Source organism: Balaenoptera ricei, chromosome 1, assembly GCF_028023285.1.
Source record: "Balaenoptera ricei isolate mBalRic1 chromosome 1, mBalRic1.hap2, whole genome shotgun sequence".
In the NCBI taxonomy this organism is placed as follows: Eukaryota; Metazoa; Chordata; class Mammalia; order Artiodactyla; family Balaenopteridae; genus Balaenoptera; species Balaenoptera ricei.
In genome coordinates, this window is record NC_082639.1 from 78,216,012 (window position 1) to 78,239,376 (window position 23,365).

General features: G+C 33.7%; 1 protein-coding gene across 3 annotated transcripts in view; it reads left to right on the top strand.

Moving 5' to 3' along the window:
- PKN2 (protein kinase N2) overlaps positions 1-23,365 on the top strand; it is a 146,060-nt gene that overhangs the window by 93,640 nt on the left and 29,055 nt on the right. For all 3 annotated transcript variants that reach the window (XM_059925795.1, XM_059925786.1, XM_059925777.1), the window contains 8 exons: positions 10,533-10,676; positions 10,997-11,072; positions 11,668-11,842; positions 12,072-12,198; positions 14,274-14,404; positions 14,484-14,559; positions 14,638-14,729; positions 20,774-20,950. In XM_059925795.1, the coding sequence (XP_059781778.1) occupies positions 10,533-10,676; positions 10,997-11,072; positions 11,668-11,842; positions 12,072-12,198; positions 14,274-14,404; positions 14,484-14,559; positions 14,638-14,729; positions 20,774-20,950 (998 nt within the window). The remainder of the gene's footprint in view (positions 1-10,532; positions 10,677-10,996; positions 11,073-11,667; positions 11,843-12,071; positions 12,199-14,273; positions 14,405-14,483; positions 14,560-14,637; positions 14,730-20,773; positions 20,951-23,365) is intronic.

Here is a 23,365-nt window from a genome sequence, read left to right on the forward strand (position 1 = left end):
ATTCATAGGTCTTTTTATTTATTTTTTTATTTTTTATTTTTGGTCATGCCACGTGGCTTGTGGGATCTCAGTTCCCCAACGAGGGGCTGAACCCGGGCCATGGCAGTGAAAGCCCAGAATCCTAACCACTGGGCCACCAGGGAACACCCAGATAGGTCTTTCTTGAGTTTTGAGATACTATCGAAATTATCTAGATCTAGAATGATATAGAAAAGTTCAGTTATGTTCCTGGGAGCTCAGGGCTCTGCAGAATTATTTCAGATGGCAACACAGACCCTTTTTTTTTCTTTTTGTTTTGCGATTCTGGATAAGATGTCATTTGGATTTTGCCACTTTAAAAAAAAAAAAAAGTTTTGAAAATTGCTGGTGTAATCCAGCCCCCTCATTTTACAGATTAATAAGGATATTATTATGGCCTAGGGGTTAAATAACTAGCCTAAGCTATAATCTAGGATTCTGAAGTGTCCTGTCAGTTCTGTGTTCTTTCTGTTATCAGGTTACCCTTTTTATATTTTCCTATAAAAATTGGTCTTTCTTAATGTTTATTATAAACACAGTAGCTATGCAATTTCACATTTTTTCTGAATTTCCTCAGCCCTCCTGCTGTAAAAGTTTAATCCTCCCATGAGAGATTGAAATAAAAAGCAAGACCCTTTATATCTAACCATTTCTCATTCACATTTCCCTTTGATTAACTTTGCTAATGTAATAGAGAACCACCTTTATCAATATTAGAAACAGGATGAACTGAAACTTAGAAAAATTTTAGCAGGAGCCAGTTCTGTTAAGAGCAGAGTACTAGAGAATGTTCACTGCTCAATGGAAAAGGAAGAAGAGAACATCTAAGGTAGTGAGAGCCAGTAAAAATGTAATAGGGTTAATAGATTAGAAGTAACAGTAGCATTGAAGGACCAGTGGATACTGAGGAACTAGAAAGAGTGAGCTAGTAGAATGTTAGGAGGTGATGGTCAGAGAGAAGGATTCAAACAGCTGAGATTGTGGAAAGATTGTAGATATTGGTAGGAGTGAGAGGCTAAGGTATCCAAGAACTCAAGGGATTCTTATTATTTATTGGTTTCACATTTTCAGAAATTGCCTATACATACTACTCTTAAACCATCCACACTCCTATCCTCATTCTTCCAAATAATTAGGTTAAATCAGTAACTTAGTGTTTATATTATTATGACTATGTAAATATTGTTTACAGATGAACCATATTCCATACCATGATTACATTCTCTTTTTAGTACCAAGACCCCCTTTGGGCAAATAATTGCCCTTTTTTTAATTGCGTATTTTGTTTTGCTTTGCTTAGTTTTCTATACACCTATCCTTTATCACCAGGATCTCCAGAAGGACTCTAGAATAACTCTTATGTAGGCAGTTGTATCAGCAAGCTGTCAGTCATCCTTGGACCCACTCTACTCCCTAGCAACATCCTTTCTGGAGCCTTACATCTTTCTGCTCCAATTTAAATGACTGCTATATAGCTTTTATCTTGAGACTCTCTTTCACCATAATCCTATTGGATCACCTGAGTCTTGAATTTCTCTTTCAGCTTTCTTGTTTTACTTCCTCATTTTGGTGGATCATATCCCACATTTACATGCTGAGAAAAGAGTGAATGAAAGTTTTAGAGATCTTGCATATCTGAAATATCTTTATTCTGCTGTCATGCTTGGAGTCTAGAATTCTAGGTTGGAGATTATTTTCATTAAGAATTTTAAGGAATTGTAGTTCTAGTATTGTAGTTGAGATTGCTTATGTGTCTTTGATTTCTAATCTTTGATTTTGATTTGCTTTTTCTTTTTTAAAGATTTTAAGATTTTTATCTTTTTTCCCCTGGGATTTTGTGATTTCACAATGGTGTACCTTATTAGGTGTAGGTGGTTTTCACTCTTTGTGATAGGTACTGTGTGGCACCTTCAGTTTTGAAAGCTTATTCTTCAGATTTGAGAAATTGCATTTATTTGATAATTTCCTCTTCATTTTCAGTGTCTCTCTTGCTAGTTGAACCTTTTAGATTGATCCTCTGATTTTCTTATCTTTTATCTATTGTCTGTCAGTGTGTCTTTTTGTTCTGCTTTCTGGGAAAGTTTGATACTTTTATTTGCCAAGACTTGATTGACAAACTTATATCTGATATTATATTTTTAATTTCTAAAAGTTTATTCTTTTAAATATCTTGTTTTCCTCTCATGGGGATAATATCCTCTCTTACATTTTAGAGGATATCAATTTTATGTTTTCTTCTCCCTGAATTGTCTTTATTTCTCCTGAGATCCATTTCATAATCTCTGTTTATCGTATTGCAGATTTGGTGAAATGTGTGGCCATCCTTGGCTGTCTTAAAATGAGCCATTAAGAAGAAGATTGGAAGTTTTGTATGTGGGGCTCTTCCTTACCCAAGTTCCGAACTAGTTAAAAGAAAGAAAGGTGTGACTAATGGAAAGTAAAATGTCATTATGAGCTGATATTTGAAAGTGTGGTTGGGTGTGCAACAATAATGGGGCTATACTCAGTCCCTTAGATCATTGTGGGCTCCAGCCCATATAAAACTTAAGGCATAGCAGAGAAAAACAAATTGTATACTTCCATTTAACAGCCCGGCTCTCAAGGAAAAAAGGAAGAAATGGACTGGATTATTCATGTCCAGTTTCTCTCCCAGTCTTTTATCAGATAACTCACTCCAGGAGATGAATAAGAGGGTTAAGGTAGAGACCCAGATATTTAGGAGAAAAATGAAAATTATTCCTCATAGAAACCATGATAATGAGCAAGATGCTTTCCTCCCTATAAAAGGATAAAAATGCATGCAAACATCTAAATGGGGTGTGAAACATCTCAATATAGAACAAGCCATAGAATAGGAATACAAAGAAATTTTAATTTCTTCCATGTGTGAGCTAACATTCAGCATATTATTGTTGTTTTTGGCTGTACCATGCGGCTTGCAGGATTTTAGTTCTCTGACCAGGGATTGAACCCAGGCCACTGCAGTGAAAATGCCAGGTCCTAACAACTGGACTGCCAGGGAATTCCCACATTCGGCGTATTGTTTAATCTGAGATGCTATTTTTTTGTTTGTTTGTTTGTTTTAATATTTATTAGAGTATAGTTGATTTACAGTGTGTGTTAGTTTCAGGTGTACAGCAAACTGAATCAGTTATACATATACATATATCCACTCTTTTTTAGATTCTTTTCCCATATAGGCCATTACAGAGTATTGAGTAGAGTTCCCTGTGCTGTACTGTCCTTATTGATCATCTATTTTATATATAGTATTGCTTATATGTCAATCCCAATCTCCCAATTTATCCCACCCACCTCCTTACCCCCTGGTAAGCCCCTGATAAACAAATAAGTTTGTTTTCTACATCTGTAACTCTATTTCTATTTTGTAGATAAGTTCATTTGTACCCTTTTTTTAGATTCCACATATAAGCGATATCATATATTTGTCTTTGTCTGACCTACTTCACTCAGTATGACAATCTCTAGGTCCAGTCCATGTCACTGCAAATGGAATTATTTCATACTTTTTTATGGCTGAGTAATATTCCATTGTATATATGTACCACATCTTCTTTATCCATTCCTCCATGATGGACATTTAGGTTCCTTCCATGTCCTGGCTATTGTAAATAGTGCTGTAATGAGCACTGGGGTGCATGTATATTTTCGAATCATGATTTTCTCTGGATATATGCCCAGGAGTGGGATTGTTGGATCATATGGTAGCTATATTTTCAGTTTTTTAAGGAACCTTCATACTGTTCTCCATAGTGGCTGTACCAGTTTACATTCCCACCAACAGTGTAGGAGGGTTCCCTTTTCTACACACCCTCTCCAGCATTTATTGTTTGTAGATTTTTTGATGATGGCAATTCTGACCAGTGTGAGGTGGTACCTCATTGCAGTTTTGATTTGCATTTCTCTGATAATTAGTGATGTTGAGCATCATTCCATGTGCTTTTTAGCCATCTGTATGTCTTCTTTGGAGAAATGTCTATTTAGGTCTTCCACCCATTTTTTGATTGGGTTGTTTCTTTTTTTGATATTGAGCTGCGTGAGCCATTTGTGTATTTTGGAGATTAATTCTTTGTCGGTTGCTTTGTTGGCAAATATTTTCTCACATTCTGAGGGTTGTCTTTTAGTTGTGTTTATGGTTTCCTTTGCTGTACAAAAGCTTTCAAGTTTAATTAGGCCCCATTTGTCTATTTTTGTTTTTATTTTCATTACTCTAGGAGTTGAATAGAAAAAAATCTTGCTGCGATAAAAGAGTGTTCTGCCTATGTTTTCCTCTAAGAGTTTTATAGTATCTGACTTTACATTCAGAATGGTCTTTAATCCATTTTGAGTTTATTTTTGTGTATGGTGTAGGTAGTGTTCTAATTTCATTCTTTGACATGTAGCTGTCCAGTTTTCCCAGCACCACTTATTGAAGAGACAGTCTTTCCTCCATTGTATATTCTTGCCTTCTTTGTCATGGATTAGGTGACCATAGGTGCGTGGGTTTATCTCTGGACTTTCTGTCCTGTTCCATTGATCTGTATTTCTGTTTTTGTGCCAGGACCATACTGTCCTGATTACTGTAGCTTTGTAGTATAGTCTGAAGTCAGGGAGCCTGATTCTTCCAGCTCCTTTTTTCTTTCTCAAGATTGCTTTGGCTATTCGGGGTCTTTTGTGCTTCCATACAAATTGTAAAATTTTTTGTTCTAATTCTGTGAAAAATGCCATTAGTAATTTGATACGGATTGCACTGAATCTGTAGATTGCTTTGGGTAGTATAGTCATTTTCACAATGTTGATTCTTCCAATCCAAGAACATGGTATATCTCTCCATCTGTTTGTGTCATCTTTGATTTCTTTCATTAGTATCTTATAGTTTTCTGAGTACAGGTTTTTTACCTCCTTAGGTAAGTTTATTCCTAGGTATTTTATTCTTGAGATGCTGTTTTTTAACTTATAATGGAGCTATAATAATACTTACCCTTTTTACCTCTTTTGCTGCTTCCAATTCTATTACTATCAAATGACACATCATATCCTCTGAGGCTATATGAGTCCTCTGAGCCAATGAACTATATGTATAATTGTCTTTTCCCCCCACCCCTCTATCATCTCTTGACCACCAGGCACTTGCCAGTAAGTATCCTTAAGGACTTTGGTTCTTCACTCCAACATCCCGTCATCATTATGGGGGATTTTAAAAATCTAACTATCTAAACAACAACCAATTTAACATATTATTTCAAACTTCTTTGAATGCGTCAACCCCAGTATACCTTTGCTCCTTGTCATTTTAGCAATGAATTGTTCTGAAATCTTAAATTTAGTATTCTAAACTGTTACCAGATCTGCATAAAGCACCTAGTTTAACACCTTGTACATAATGGTGTTGCTGTAAATGATAGCTCATGTTATTATTGTTACTCTGGCTCTTTTACTTCTTTGTTACCACACAGCTAGATGTTTGGTCAAACATTTCCATTTCCTTGATTCTTCAGGAAGGAGTTGAGAAAGGGGCCATCAGAAAATTTCATTTTCTTCTCTGTTTACCCTAAAACTATTGTTACCCTTTACCATTTCCTTACTGATGCCCCCACAGCATCCTTCAACCTTGTCTTTATAGGTATGTAGGTTTTGGTTGGGAAATAAGATACATGATTAGAAATAGGAACTATATGTGTATACACTGAGGCAGAAAAGTTTGTAATAGGTTTGGAATAATAGGGAGTCTTTGGAACTTTTTCTAGGATGTGAATTGATATAGGGTGCAGTTATATATAACTGTTACAGCACTAAATAGTTTGTATCACAATTGTTTACTTTTCTTTTCTGCTCCCACATCTATAGGGGGCAGACTTTTCAAGCAGAGGTCATAGCTTTGTATTCTCCGTTATCTCAGTCTCACTCTTCTCTGTTTCTCATTTTCCCAAAAGATCCTAAGGTTTCCTTCTTTTTGTCACATTAGTTCCAGCTGAGAATCACCCTCATTGAACTCCTGAACTGAAAACAGATATTACTGTTTCCTGAGGTGGTAGTTTTCTCTTTGCCCCATAGTAGATTCTGATGGCCTCCCTTCCCTGTTCTTCTCTTTGTCTCTGGAGGCTGATAGCTGCGAGTTTGAATCAGTGGGCTCTGACATGAAAGGGGAGACAATGTTAGAAGATCTAAGGGCAGGAGGAGAGGGTAATCAGGGTGTTTGTTTCCTTCTCTCCTTCCCTTTTTTACAGCAGTGTTCATCTATGGCTGCAGTTCCTGTTTGACAGTCACTTTTCCAAGATCCAGTTCTCACTGAATTCTGGTAACTGTTTCTTCTTGCTCATTCAGGCTACGAGTGGTAATAGATTTCTACTGTAGGTAATCCTCAGATACTTCCCGTCCTTGTTGATTCCTTAACCTGAATCTTACCTTCATAAATAGCCAATTTTTAAAAACTTAAACTCTTTTTGAGTGTGCAGTCTCTTTACTGCTGGGACCCTGGTTGATGTTTCCCAAGCCTATGTTGTCCTCAGAAGCCCATAGAAGACCAAGTAATCAAAGGAGGAGACCAATTAATGTGACACCTGACATGTGCACCTTTACAAATCTCACCTTTCCTTGGTTTTTGAATTTTCCATGCTTTGAATAATTTTCTCTCTCTTAGTAGCTGCAGAAAATTTGCTTTTTGCCCTTTCTTTCCTTTTCAGCAGTGAAACCTGCCTCTCATTTTCACCTATCAGAGGTTCCCAAACTTTCTCGATTCACAACATCCTCAGTGTTCCAGTAATTTTTTTACAGTGCGTCTCTAGGCCAAAAGAAATACCCAGTAGTTCCATTTATTAAGAAGTAGTTACTGGGAACTCCCTGACAACCAGTGGTTAGGACTCCACACTCTCACTGCCAAGGGCCCGGGTCCGATCCCTGGTCAGGGAACTAAAATCCCACAAGCTGTGTAGTGTGGCCAAAAATTAAAATTAAAATTAAATTAAAAAAAGAAGTAGTTACTAACTAAAAAGCTTGTGCACAGCAAAGGACACCATCAAGAAAATGAAAAGGCAATCTACAGAATGGGAGAAGATATTTGCAAGTCATCTATCAGATAAGAAGTTAATATTGCAAAATATATAAAGAACTTGCACAACTCAATAGCAAGAACAACAAAAAACAAATAATCTGATTTAAAATGGGCAAAGAAACTGAATAGACATTTTTCTAAAGAAGACATCCACATGGCCAAGAATGACATGAAATGGTGCTCAACATCACTAATCATCAGGGAAATGCAATTCAAATCCACAGTGAGATATCACATGTTAGCATGGCTGTCATCAAGAAGACAAGAGATAAGTGTTGGCAAGGATGTGGAGAAAAAGGAACCCTTGTACACTGTTGGTGGGAATGTAAATTGGTTCAGCCACTGTGGAAAACAGTATGGAGGTTCCTCAAAAAATTAAAAATAGAACTACCATATGATCCAGCAGTCCAACTCTTGGGTATATATTCAAAGGAAATGAAAACAGGATATTGAAGAGATATCTGCACTCCCATGTTCATTGCAGCATTATTCACAATGGCCAATATCTGGAAACAGTCTGTGTCCATCAAAAGATGAATGGATAAAGAAAATGTGGTATATATATACAATGGAATGTTATTCAACCATGAGAAAGAAGGAAAAACTGCCATTGTGACAACATGGATGGACCTTGAGGACATTATCCTAAGTGAAAGAAGTCAGACAGAGAAAGACAAATATTACATGGTATCATTTACATGTGAAATCTTAAAAAGTCAAACTCATAGAAACCAAGAGTAGAAAAATGTTTGTATGGAGAGGTTGGTAAAAAGGTACAAACTTTCAGTTATACGGTAAATAAGGTCTGAGCATCTAATGTATAATGCAGTGTATAATGGTGACTAGTTAATAATACTATATTGTGTGAATGAAATTTGCTAAGAGAACAGAACTTAAATGTTCTTACCAAATGTAAATATTTTGTGTGTGTGTGTAAAATAGGTGATAGATGTGTTAATTAGATGGGAGGAATTCTTTAGTAGTATATATTTGTATATGTGTATCAAATCATCATGCTAACTACTTTAGAAAAAGTAGTTACTATTTACTTTCGGGCCTTACAGAGACTTCAGACAAACCATACAGATTCCTTAGTTCTACCACAGTTTCTTCTTTGATCCTAGGTTCAGATTCATAATAAGACAAAATGAAACACAAGTTGAGACAGTTTGCCAGTATTGCCAATCTGTACTTAGCTCAGATCATACTGCTCAGCTATTTTGGCAGTGGTTTTACTCCATGTAGAATTTTGTTGCTCTTGAGGTTTGACATTACCTACGAACATGCCCTTGCTTTATGGAATGGACCTGCTTCATCTGGAAAATTGCCAGCAAATGAGCAGTCATACTTGCAATTTAAATTCAATAAATATCAGTGGCATTTCCCTATATAGAGGGTACTTTGCTTTTCAGATACTATATCCCTGCTTTACTGAATTGCAGTAGATGTTAGGGGTTAAAGTAGGATTAGGGTTCCATGCAACAGTGTTATGAATAGACATAAAATATCTTAATCTGCTTTGGACTGTAGCCACTCTCCCCCCTTAAATTGTAGAGAGAGTGATACAGGGAACAATGCAAAGTAACAAAAAGTAAAGAGCTTTATACCTAAAATTTCATGTAGAACTCCAGGAAAGCTAATGTAGGCCTTAAGATAACCTTCCATCCCAAATCTCAGGTGTTTCTAATGTACTTCAGGTTGAAGAATGGAATAAACAGACAGAGGAAAGAGAAATGAGTTAATATGTGAGTTTTACCAGAGTGGCTAGAAAAAATATAAAGGAGGTGATTTGACCTTCTCTCATCCAGAGAAAGATATACTCTTACAATTTTAGCAGTGTGAAAAGTATAAGAACTTTTAAGAATTACTAATTTTGTCCCTAGCATCTATACCACTTGCATTTGCCTGATCCATAACAAGTTTTCCTCCCTGATACCATGGAAGAAGTTAGGAGAAAGTAGACCTCTCCTTTTCTAATCTAAAATAAAGTAGTCTAAATTACCAACCCCTGGTTCAGTTATGCAGTTTATTTCCCAAAATAACTGTTTTCAAAATACTTAAAATTTTAACTTGAATGGAATATTATAGCATTAATACCCACCACTTCTAAATGCCATTTGCTGATCTTAAAATAATAAAATAATTATCCTGTACTCATCCTTACCCTTTCCTGACAAGTATTCTCTCCCATAGTAATTATGTATCAGAGAGAAGCAATGAGGTAGGAAGTCCTGAGCTCATATACTCACTGCCAAGATATCTTTTTCTAGTCCTTTTTTTCTGAGTGTCTATGAGACCTTTTGGCACATTGTGTCTTGACTCATTTTTTTCATGTTCTGTTTTTTTATAAGTGTTTTCTGTGTTCATTTGCATCAACTAGTTTTATTATTTAAAGTCAAATGGTTTTTTTATTATGCATACTAGAAGCTTAGATAATAAGATGCATAAGTTCACAAATTGAAAGTTTTTATATGAAAGAAGTAATTTATTACTTTGTTGAGCCTAAAGGGAAAAACATTTATCTCTTTTTGTGGGTGATCCACAAAATCCTGAAAAACAAAATAATGGAGAAGTCTTATGCTTTATAATTAAAATGTATGCAGATTATGACTTGTATGTAGAGGTCAATTTATGGCTTGACCTCCAGTTTATAAACTGTGTTCTACAAGTACATTTAATAATTGATTGTTAAAACCTTAAATATATTTTCCACATAAGCATTATTTTTAATGACTACAGAATGTTCCCTCATGTAGATAAGGTATAATACTCAAGTTGTCCCTGGTTTTGGGGGGGTTTTTTGTTTCGTTTTGTTGTGTTTGATGTTGTAATAAATGAACATTTTTCTGTATAAAACTTAGTTTCCTGTTTGCTACCTACCTACGCAGACCCCTGTAATCACTGGTCTTATTACCCGGTGGTATTCTTTAGAAGATTAAATGACCTAACATTCTTAAAGTGTTTGGCATAGTGTGTGGCACACTGAAAGTGGAGAATAAATGCTATTCACAGACCTTTTCCTGATCAACGTTGGGATAAAGAAATAAGAAGGTTTGAAATGGGTTCTTTGAGGTGAACATTGAGGTCTAGCAACAGCACAGCCTATGATGCCAATAGGAGAAGGAAAATCCAAAAGATTGAAGCTCTGAGATGGAAAGAAAGAGTTTCGGTGGTCATTCATCTGTATTGATTGTTCCCAGTTGTGTATTCTTTATCTAAAAGGAATACCTTAACTGGAGAATGTTGGAATATGAATGTCTTCCTTTTAGCTAAAATGTGTAAGTTTGTTAAAGTAATATATAATAGAGAAACATTATAAAAGCACTCTTTAAAATAGTGCAACCGTTGTGTATGTTATCTTTGTTTATTGTATTTGTATTTTATATTTTTTGTAATATTTTATTCACATGTGTGTCCAATGATGTGTTCCCTGTTTTCTTTATTTTTTATTTAATTATTCTAGTCACGTGAACTGGAAATTTCAGTTTATTGGCGTGATTGGCGATCTCTGTGTGCTGTAAAATTTCTGAGGTTAGAAGATTTTTTAGACAACCAACGGCATGGCATGTGTCTCTATTTGGAACCGCAGGGTACTTTATTTGCAGAGGTAATAAATGTATTTTATTAAATATGCATAACTACCATTGAAATTATATATGTAGGCAACATGATGTAGAAGTGGGAAGAGTATTAGGCTGAATGGCAGACAACTTGAATTCTTGGCTCAACTCTGCCACTAAATAGGTATGTTACCCTGAGACAAGTCATTTATCCTCTCTAGGTCTGTTTTCTCATCTAGAAAATGAGGAGATGGAACTAAATTATATCTCAGATTCTCTTAAGTTTTCAAACTTGCAAGTTTATTGAATTTCATGAACCATAAATCTAATGCTATAGTCATGTCAACTTGAATTTTCTTAACTGCAGGTTACCTTTTTTAATCCAGTTATTGAAAGAAGACCAAAACTCCAAAGACAAAAGAAAATTTTTTCGAAACAACAAGGTAATTACTGAGAAATCAAGTACAAAGTGTTTTGGTGTTATCTTAAATACTTTAAAAATGTATATACTATTTAAAAAGTGATATCCATCTTTTCTTTGTGTTTTCTTCTTATTTGTTCAATTATTTACTTCTAAATTTTGTTATGGAAAATTTGAAACATGCGTAAGTATAGAGACTAGTGCGGTGTGCCATCACTCAGCTTCAACAACAGTCAGCTTATGTCCAGTTTTGTTTCATCTATGTTCCATCGCTTACAACTTCCTCAGATTATTTGAAGCAAACCCAGACATCATATTGATTCATCCATAAATATTACAGTTAGTATCTCTAAAAGATAAGAATTCTGTTTTTAAAACCTTAACCACATACCATTACTAGACTTAAATGAGCAATTCCTACGTATTTATTTTTAAAACTGATTTTGCTTTTTTGCACTAGCCTTTAATAACAAATAGTTAAGAACTGTTTTTTTAAGTGACAATATTGTTTGTTCTTCATAAATTATAAACCGATGAATATGAATTCTTAAATTATGGCTTTTGGTAATATATTAAAAAAATACTTGTTCTGTTTTCTTTATTTACAATATCCACAGGCAAAACATTTCTCAGAGCTCCTCAAATGAATATTAATATTGCCACTTGGGGAAGACTAGTGAGAAGAGCTATTCCTACAGTCAATCATTCTGGCACCTTCAGCCCTCAAGCCCCTGTGCCTGCTACAGTGCCAGTGGTTGATGTACACATCCCTGAACTAGCACCTCCAGCTAGGTATGTGTCTTAAGATTTTTAAGCATTGCTCTTGTAAAATAGTTATTGTGACATTTGTACGTATTGATTACAGTGAGCCTATTAAAAGTCTCATTTTTTCCAAATAGTATTTTGAAGCTAGTGCTCTGCTTACTTTTAAAACAATAAAATTGTTTGCCTTAATTGTAAAGTTATTTAAAATATATACTTTTGATTACTGCTTTTGGTGAATTGCTTTATCTTTTATAAGTGATTCTGCAGTAACCAAATTGGACTTTGATCTTGAACCTGAGCCTCCTCTGGCCCCACCACGTGATTCTTCCCTTGGAGAAATAGATGAATCTGCTGAATTAAGAGATTTGGATACACAAGGACAGGTAAGGCATTTTAAACCTTGTATAATTCCTTTTCACCAGATAAATTACCAGTAAAAGCATCATAGTGAATGAGATGTTAAAAACATCTCATTTAACATTTTAGTTAAAAAATGCCTGTGTGAACTGTGTTGTTTATGTTGCTTGTGAATGAAACATAAAAACCTCTGGATGCTCATGAGCCAGGAGAGATGGAATAGGCTGCTTAATCTAGGAGCATAGGAGCATGGCTGATATTGGACGACATGTTGCCTGAAACACTGTGCATCTTCTAACTAGGTTAACGTGATTTTTGAAAATGCATGTAAGATGAAAGTAATGTATTCATTTTTTTAAATTGAAATATGGTTGATTTACAACATTGTGTTTCAGGTATACAGCATAGTGATTCAGTATTTTTTCAGATTCTAGTTCATTATAGGTTAGTACAAGATAATGGGTATAATTCCCTGTGCTATTCAGTATATCCTATTGCTTATCCATTTTATATATAGTAGTTTGTATCTGTTAATCCCATACCCCTAATTTGTCCCTCCCCCCTTCCTCCTCCCCTTGGTAAGCACAAGTTTGTTTTCTAAATCTATGAGTCTGTTTCTGTTTTGTATATACATTCATTTGTATTATTTTTTAGATTCTACATATAAGTGATATCATATAGTATTTATTTCTTTGTCTGACTTATTTCACTAAGCATAATATTCTCTACATGCATCCATGTTGCTGTAGAGGGCATTATTTCATTCTTTTTTTGGGGGGAGTAATATTCCAGTGTGTGTGTGTGTGTGTGTGTGTGTGTGTATGTATACACACACATACATTTTTTAAAAATTTTATTGAAGTATAGTTGATTTACAGTGTTGTGTTTAATTTCTGCTGTATAGCAAAGTCACTCAGTTATACATATATATATTCTTTTTCATATTCCTTTCCATTATGGTTTATCACAGGATATTGAATATAGTTCCTTGTGCTATGTTGTAGGACCTTGTTGTTTACCCATCCTATATATAATAGTTTGCACCTGCTAATCCCACACTCCCAATCCTTCCCTCCCCCAAACCCCCTCCCCCTTAGCAACCACAAGTCTGTTCTCTATATTTGTGAGTCTGTTTTTGTTTCATAGATACGTTCATTTGTGTTTTATTTTTGATTCCACATGTAAGTGATATCATATGGTATTTGTCTTTCTTTTTCTGACTTACTTTGCTTAGCATGATAATCTCTAGGTCTGTCCATGTTGGTGCAAATGACATTATTTCTTTTTAATGGCTGAGTAATTCCACTGTATGTATGTGTGTGTATGTGTGATATATATATATATATATTTACCACATCTTCTTTATCCATTCATCTGTTGATGGACATTTAGGTTGTTTCCATGTCTTGGCTATTGTAAATAGTGCTGCTATGAACATAAGGGTGCGTGTATCTTTTTGAATTAGATATTCATCTGGGTATATGCCCAGGAGTGGAGTTGCTGGATCATATGGCAACTCTATTTTTAGTTTTTTGAGGAACCTCCATACTGTTTTCCATAATGGCTGTACCAATTTAAACACATTCCCACCAGTAGTGTAAGAGGGTTCCCTATTCTCTACATCTCTCCAGCATTTATGATTTGTAGACTTTTTAATGATGGCCATTTTGACCGATGTGAGGTGGTACCCCATTATTGTTTTGATTTGCATTTCTCTAATAATTAGTGATGATGAGCATCTTTTCATGTGCCTATTGGCCATCTGTATGTACCACATCTTCTTAAACCAGTCGTCTGTTGATGGCCACTTGGGTTGCTTTTGTGTAACTGGCTATTGTAAACAGTGCTTCTGTGAACATTGGGGCTCATGTATCTTTTCAAATTAGTGTTTTTGTTTTTTCCAATGTATTCATTTTTTTTACCTTTTTTAGATAAGAGTAATATATAATTAATAACCATAAAAATGAATATCCAATATCTGAATTTTATTTTCTCACCCATATTTATGTCAACTTTTAACATTTTTTTCTTTAACTATCCTTACCTAATAAGTTGTTTTCTGAATGTTTCTATGATTTAATGAGTGTTTAATATTTTACAGGTTTCAGAAACAGTTTTTGATACTGAGAATGACAGAAATAGACTACTTCCAAAATCTCAATCTGAGTATGAGCCTGATATTCCTCAATCAGGCCTAGAATATAGTGGTATTCATGAACTTGAGGACAGAAGGTAAAGAATATGTACACAGCTTTGCTACATGTTTAGTCCCATACTTTTGCCTTATTTTGATTGACATTACTGTTTTCAGATCTCAACAAATGTTTCAGTTTAATCTACAAGACTTCCGGTGTTGTGCTGTCTTGGGTAGAGGACATTTTGGAAAGGTAATCTTTTAAATTTTCTTGGAATGCCTACAAAAGTAATAACTCACATGGGAAATAATTATTTTAATCTCATTTCAGGTGCTTTTGGCTGAATATAAACACACTAATGAAATGTTTGCTATAAAAGCCTTAAAGAAAGGAGACATTGTGGCTCGAGATGAAGTAGACAGGTTAGTTTTTTAAAAATGAAATTGTTTATTTTTCTGAAAATGTAGCTTATTGTGAAAAATCAGTGTATGTATTGCAACAACAAAACTTTCTATTTTCCTAATACAGTTGACCGTTGAATAACATGGGTTTCAACTGCATGGGTCCACTTAAACATGGATATTTTTCAACAGTAAATGCTACAATATTACATGGTCTATGGTTGGTGAATCCACAGATGTGGAGGAACTGCAGATACAGAGGGCTGACTATAAATTATACACAGATTAACCCCTGTGTTGTTAAAGGGTCAACTGTAATAAGTAAAGAAACTAAATAAATTAATGCATAAGGTAGGCATTAATTAAATGGTTTTCTTTCTAGCTAACTCCCTCTTCCCCTTCTTAAGACATTTTACTGCTGAGTGAATACCGAGGAAAGATGATGAAATGTTTAAACTAATTCTAATAAGTTTTTTTACTTGGAAATGTTAAACTGTTTATATGGAATAGGAACTGTTACACATCTGCGATTGGGTGAGGCTATTTCCTGTTCATACTACAGAAGTAATAGATGTCATTTACAAATAATCTTCAGTTAACTGAATGGTTAATATATTCTGCTTTTGAAAATGCACCTACATCTATTTTTTGCTCTGTATTTCTGAAAATGATATTTCTTGACCACGGCATCTTACATTTCTGGGTGTAAATTGATACGGATACCTCTTGATCTACAATTATTGAAATGTAAGGACTTTGGAGATAATATTGTAATTAGGTTAGAGAATATACTTTAAAAAGACTATCTCAAATTAATGGAGTGGTTCAACATGGAAATTATTGTATAATAAAACGGCATATTTATTACAGAATGAGGCTTTCATTTGATATTTAGAAGAAGTAGTATTTTTCTTAAACCACCAGTTTAAGGAAGCACCAGTTGATATTAATAGAAGACAGCCCTGTATAATGAGAACAGCCTGTGATTATCAGTGAGAAGGCTTCTCTAGTTCTGATTGTTCCTTCTTACTTAATGATTTGATCCCAGGGCAATTCACTGAACATCTTTGAGCCTCAGTTAACCCACATTTTTTTTTTTTTTTTAACCCACATATTTTTAAAATATATTTTTTGGTAATACTTGCCTTACCGAATTGTATTAAGTGCCATATAGATATATCAAATTGCTATTTTTAATATTTTTCCATGATATGGGAAGTTCTTAGAATTAGGATAGATCTTAAAAGATGTGGGTTTCCTTTATATAAAATAATATTTTCCTTTTGGATTTGCCTATTTGTTTTTTATCCATTTCTCATACTTCTCAATTATATCAAAATAAACTCTTCTCTGATCTAAAACTACTTAGAGAGGATTTTGCATAATATTTATGAAATATTCTGAACACTATAGTATATGCTAACAACTGTATATTTCTGTTACATAAGTAGTTAAAGCAAACCTTTAATTACACTGTCAGTTTGTTTTTAATTACAATAATAGTAAGGTCAAATGTTTTTCTTTTCTGGAAGAATGTTTGCTTTATTGCAGATTCATATATGGTAAATTCATTTATATCCTAAAATAATAGGAGACTGGTACTACCGCAGTTAATAATGGGAAAGTGGTAATTACTTGGTGGTTTATATAACTTTCTGCTACATTGTTACTACTTTGAGCCACGTCTCTGTAGGAAAAAACTTTCTAATTAAATATAGATAGAATAATATTAATATTACTATTAAAGAAGAATGTCCAGATCAGAGGATGAAGCTTTAGCCAGAACCTGGGACATTACCCCTACTTAAAATTAATCCAGCCTTAGTGAAAAGTCAATGAGTGATCTTCATCTAACTTCAGTTGTAAATCCATGTATTCAGTAACATGGAAGTAAAATAATCTCCAGTAGAACCAGAAAAACAGAGAAATGTAAAATTCAGAGTGAGAAATAAAACTCACTGTTAGAGGACTTTGAGGAAGGCAGCAAAAAAAAAGAGCAATTAGAGGAAGGCAAGAAAAAAAATTAATTTAGAAAATAAGGAAACAGACCAGCATGTTTTTAAAAGTTATATAACTTGCAAGTCTGAATAGTAAACAACTAAGCAGAAATCTTTTATATCCACTTTCTAGCTCATCCTTTTAATAGATCCATAGAATTTGATGTTATTGCATATCAGTGGGGGGTTTTTTCCTATAGTTGTTTCTGAAATACTTGATGGTTCTTAATGACAGTTTTCCTTTCTAAATTTTCTCTTTCTAGTGTGAATTTTATTATTTTACTTATAGAAAATTCTAAATCAACTTGTTTTTTGTTGTTATTTGGTTTGGTTTTTTTTCTTCTAGTTTTATTGAGATATAATTGACATGCAGCACTGTATAAGTTTAAGGTGTACAGCGTAATGATTTGACTTACATACATCATGAAATGAACATACATCATGAAATGACTGTCAAAATAAGCTAAGTGAACATCATAGAGATACAAAATTAAAGAAAGAAAAAAAATATTTTCCTTGTGATGAGAACTCTTAAGATTTACTTTTTTTTAATTATTTTTATTTTATTTATTTATTTATTTATGGCTGCGTTGGGTCTTCGTTTCTATGTGAGGGCTTTCTCCAGTTGCGGCAAGCGGGGGCCACTCTTCATCGTGGTGCGCGGGCCTCTCACTATCGCGGCCTCTCTTGTTGCGGAGCACAGGCTCCAGACACGCAGGCTCAGTAATTGTGGCTCACGGGCCTAGTTGCTCCACGGCATGTGGGAACTTCCCAGACCAGAGCTCGAACCCGTGTCCCCTGCATTGGCAGGCAGATTCTCAACCACTGCACCACCAGGGAAGCCCTAAGATTTACTCTTTTAACAACTTTCATATATAACATACAGCAATGTTAACTTTATCATATTGTACATTATATCTCTAGTACTTATTTATCTTATAACTAGAAGTTTGTACCTTTTGACTGCCTTCATCCAATTTCCCCTCCCCTCACCCCATCTCTGGTAATCACAAATCTACATCTTTTTAAAGGAACACAAATTATGCACTAACTTCAAAGTAATGTAATTCATGTACAAAGATCACGTTTTCCACCTACCATTAGTTGAACTTCTTTCTGAGTGCCATCTTACCCCACTCCTGAGTAGGAATGTTAAATGTGTGTTACTGTTATGCCTCCTCACTCAGCTTCCTTTTCTTACCAGTTCACATTTCAAAACAACAGAATGGACTTGGAAGTATATTTTTGTAGTTGCAGAACAAAAACACAGCTAGCCAGATTTTCTATATATATCATATATACGTATATATGATTTAATCCTAAGATTAGCCTTATTAATGTTGTAATTTTCCACTGACCAAAATAACTGTTTATATAGTTTTTAAGTTTCTATCATGTCTAATAATGTACTGAAGGAAGTACACCAAAAAATGTTAGAATGAAACTAGTCACTTAGGGAGATAAAACATTAATACATTAGTTATATAAATAAAACAGATTAGATATGTTTGAGTTTAAGCTGAACAATATAGACAATCGCAGCTCATAAAAGGGGGAACATCAAATGAAGATGTGCTGGTGGATTTAGATAAGGCCTTGTAAAGAAGATTGGATTTGTGCTGATCTTTGGCAGATGGAAGATACTTGGGAACATGGAGAGGAGAGAAATGACAAGATAGAGGAAAATGTTCTGGACAGAATGAATAAAGTTTGAAGTTTTGAATAAGGTTGGATTGTTTCATAGACTTTTAAGGAGGATACACAATTTAGATTAGGTTGGGAAAAGTTAAAGACTTCTGGAGCAGCTTTCTGGTGTGCTGTATAATGCTTAAAATTAAAATTATTGTTCCTGTTGGGGTCTATAAAGATCCTTCCTCCTTTACCTAATAGTCCTAAGACATCTATCCAGCTGTCATCAATATTGTCAGTCCTCATCAAACAATTCTATGAATGGCATTAAAACCATTTTAAGAGGAATTCTGGTTAATCCTTTAGACCATTTACATGTTCAACACAGGTCTAACCTTATAGTTACCCAGTTGAGAATTAGTAATTCACCCATAATAGATTAGTAATTCACCCATAAACCATACACAGTGAAGAGGCCACGTTTGTCATCTAGTTGAGCCCAAAACATCTTGCCAGTTTGTCTTATTTCATCTGAATATTTTATCCTCATTAGCCAAAATTAAGATTCACATAGTAAATCAATTGTTTTAGAATCTGTCTTACAGATCTTGCCCAATTGGACATTGTTTTCCAATAAATTTAAATGGTGATAAAGTCAAAGCTGTTAACTGTTCTTTCTAATCTTCTGTGTATTTATTTCTAATAGTGACTTAATTTGTAGTAACATTTAGAAACCTTGCAAATGTATGTAGACATAAGCCCAACGCTTTAGAAACAATTACAGTGGGGCTTTCTGTTTCTGAGTATATATAAAGTTGTAAACAGATTGGGTGAAATAAGAGGGTAAGAGTTCATCTAGAATGTGACCATATTAAATGGAGTTTAAACACTATTTCATAACAGCTGCATTTACTGTCAGTATTTAAAACTGAACAGGTGTTTTAGTTCATAATTCAGAATACAACTATATTAACAGAGCAATAAAAATTCCATGTTCCTTCTACACAACAGGTATACTCTTAAATGTTTTCAAAATTCTATTTAATTTTCTTGAGTCATAGCAGTATAATCTGGATACCCAAACAAATGCTTTAATCTTTAAATTAACCTTTTTAAAATTAACTCTGAAGACATCCAAAAGAAAGGAGAATGGGTCTACCTCCTTCTAACATTAGAATTTTGGTTTGGTATTTTGAAATCAATAACCAAATACACACACACACACACACACACACACACACATCTAAGCAGTTCTTTAATTTTAAAAATGAAAGCATTATTAATGCTTTTCAACAAACAATGTCAATTTTTGATTCCAGTCTCAAAAACAAACAAAAATGCCTATTTTGTATTAGAAACATAAATGTAATCTAATTGTTAATAAAATACGTCTGTAGGTATATTTATTTTGATCAGGTGCTTAAAGTGTTAATTCCAAGTTGTATCTGAATAATATTTGACCTGGTTTTCTTCTGCTTTGAGGTGTTTTTTGTTGTTGTTGTTTAGATTTTTTTTTCTTTTTTTGGTTTTTCCCCAGTTACACATACACATGTATCTATTCTTTTTCAAATTCTTTTCCCATTTACGTTGTTACATAGTACTGAACAGAGTTGCTTGTGCTATACAGTAGGTCCTTGTTGGTTATCCATTTTAAATATAGCAGTGTGTACATGTCTGCTTTGAGTTTTAAGTCAGGTTGATTTACTAAATATTTTCAGGGGGAAGAAGAGTGGTATTTTTTGTTATTTAGGCGAAATTGTTTCAGAGTCAGTAAGTTTGACCGCTGTTCTTTTAAGCAGCTTGTAAGAGTTCTTACAGGGAAACCTGTGATAGCTATAGATTTTATAGATAAATTGTATCATTCTCCAGGAGCTTCCTTGAAGTATGTTATAGAATTCTCCATGTAATTCTTTATTTTCCAGTTAGCCTTTTCAATTAAAATTTTATGCAGTGTATCTTTACCTCTCAGCTTCATATATTATATAATAGAATATTTGGATACCATAGCTTGTGAATTATAAGTATATACTGTCCTTGAAATTGCCTTGATCACAAAATATGTATTTTAAAATTATGCTTTAGATTGCTAAATCCTCTGACCAATTCCTGAAAAATTTGCACAATTCACTCCCAATTAAGCCTTTTTTATTAACTATTACCACTAGCCATATGTGTGCTGCTCTGATACTATCAATGTGAACTTTGTCATGCTAATCATATTTAGTTTTCATTAATATATTTCTATTAAAGTTATATATATCAAGTAGCCCAAATTTTTCAAAGCATTTATAGCAAAACTAGGACACATATTATGGTTTTAAAGTTATAATGATTAAGAACTTTGCATATTTTAGAGTTTAGTAATTTTTAAAGAATGTTATTTCCAGCTAGAACTTTAAAAAAAATATACCAGTGATTTTTAAATGTTTTCTCTTACAGCCTGATGTGTGAAAAAAGAATTTTTGAAACTGTGAATAGTGTAAGGCATCCCTTTTTGGTGAACCTTTTTGCATGTTTCCAAACCAAAGAGCATGTTTGCTTTGTAATGGAATATGCTGCCGGTGGGGACCTAATGATGCACATTCATACTGATGTCTTTTCTGAACCAAGAGCTGTGTGAGTATTTAGCATTTCTCTGAGTTTCTTCATGACTGATTTCTTTCTGGGAGGGAAAAAATGCTCTCTGAATTTTAGATTTATTTTTTTCCTTCATATGGAAAATAGATGAAGGAATATTAGAACTCCTTAATTACCTTTTTGCCATAAATAAATGAATCTATTTTTCTCTGTTGTTCATGTTGAAAATTTCATGGATTACCCTAAATCACACTTGATAATTTAGATATACAATTTAGGTTTATTTTAGTAAAATCTCTTCTTTTTTTCCAGTATATTTTCTCCCTAGGGAATGCCATCTAGGACCATGGCTTTAAGTATTAACTATACTCAAAGTACATTGTTAAGTGAAAAAAGAAAATGTAGAAGAGTTTGTATTATATATTTGTGTGAAATATTTGTATTTGCATTTTAAAGGGTAATTTAAAAGAGTATGTCTTAAGTGTTTGCTTGCATGTGCTTACAGTATCTCTAAAGAAAATAAAAGAAAGTGGTATGCGTATCGCCTCCAATGAAAGACATAGAATCCAGATATGATACTTAATAAATAACTGGGTATACTGTTTAAAATATATATTTCACTGAACGCTTACAGGATGTCAGGTACTGTGTTAAATATTTTAATTTATCACTATAACCCTTTTTGTAGTTTTTGAATTTGATATTATATGAAGGTTTTGCTTATTCAGATGCAAAGGAATAAATAATAGCAAACATTTGTGATTAAACATAATTATATATATTCTTTCCCTGTTGTTATCCCAGTTTTATAGCTCTTAAGTGTTGGAGCTAGGATTTGAACCTAGGAAAATGCTCTTAATAGCTACACTGTATATGCAGGTGTTTACTAAATTTATATCTCCAGCCCTTACCTCTTACCTAAACTTCGAATTCCAATAACATTCAGCAGCCAACTTGACTCTTCCCTTTATATGGCTAATAAGTATTTCTTGTTTAACATCTCAAAATGAACGCCTGATATTTCCCATTTCCCCCCACCTCACCCACCACTTCCCAGCCTGTTACTCTTCTAGGCTTCTCTCTTATTAAATGGCAATACCATCTATCAGTTGTTCAAGCCAAAACACAGGGAGTCATTCTTGATTCTCTTTTTTCCTTACATGCAACATCCAAATTCTACCTGCAAAACATAACCCAAATCATAAATCAGTAGTAAAACTTTATTGAGTTTACTATTGAATTTTTATCACTTGTCTGTATTCTGACAACTGACATTTGTGTAACATTTTTACTTTCATTCCTTTATTTGATTCTCATCATAACCATCAGAAGTATAATACAGCAGATAGTAGTACTAGGGCATTAGTTCTGATGGATAGTGAAGCTTTCAGAAAAGGAGGCAAAAGCCACAAAATAATAGAAGGCTACTAATAATTCATTCCCTGCATATTTAAAAATTAATACTTAAAAATTAAAAGCAAGGCATCTAGACTACGCCTAGCCGTGCGCTAACTGCCTTGGGAATTTGTTTTGTTATGCCTTTTCTTTAATAAATATAAAATCCTATTCTGCCTTAACAAACTTTTTATTTTTGCTGAGAGTACAAATTATATAGTACCAATGAAACAATTAAGTCCAGTGAAATACAAGAATAAAACGCTTTATTGCAATACTTCATATCTAAAGTACCTCCCTCTAATCATTCAGATCTCACCTCAAATGTCATTTCTTTGGCGGTCTTTCCTCATTACTTTTAACTAAAATACCACTGTATCACTAACGTCTAAATCAGGCCACACTCCATTCTATTTTATATTTTATATTCTCCATAGCACTTTATACCTGAAATCACCTTATTTATTTTTTACATTTTTATTGTCTGTCTCCCCTCACTAAAGGGGAGCAACGAGGACTATGTGTATTCTGTGTACTAGTGGAACACCTAGAAAGGTGACTCACATATACTAGGCAAACATTGTATTCTTATTGCTTGAGACGAAGGAATCGAAATTAATTTGAGTCCTAGTTTTGCTGTGTTCCTGCTATGTCGCTTTAGATAAATTACTCTCTCTGAGAGCTTCATTTTCTGATTCTGTAAAATATTTATCTTAAAGGTTTGATTTGATGATACCCAGTATACCCAGTTATTTATTAAGTATCATTAGGACAATCTGTTTACAAATAATGAAACAAAAGAGAAATCAGAGTATTTTTATAATTGTTACAGTATTGTTTTGCCACCAGAATAAGTTTGCTTAAAAATAACTACCTTAAGCAATTTTAGAATCACATTTGTTTTAATGGACTTCAGCTAAATCTTTTAAACTTATGTTAAATAATTACATAAGATCTAATGTATAATCAAATATATATAAATAGTTGCATTTTAAAAATCTCCAAATTATGGTTCCATTTTTGTAAAAATAAACACGAAACATATCTACATGTACACGT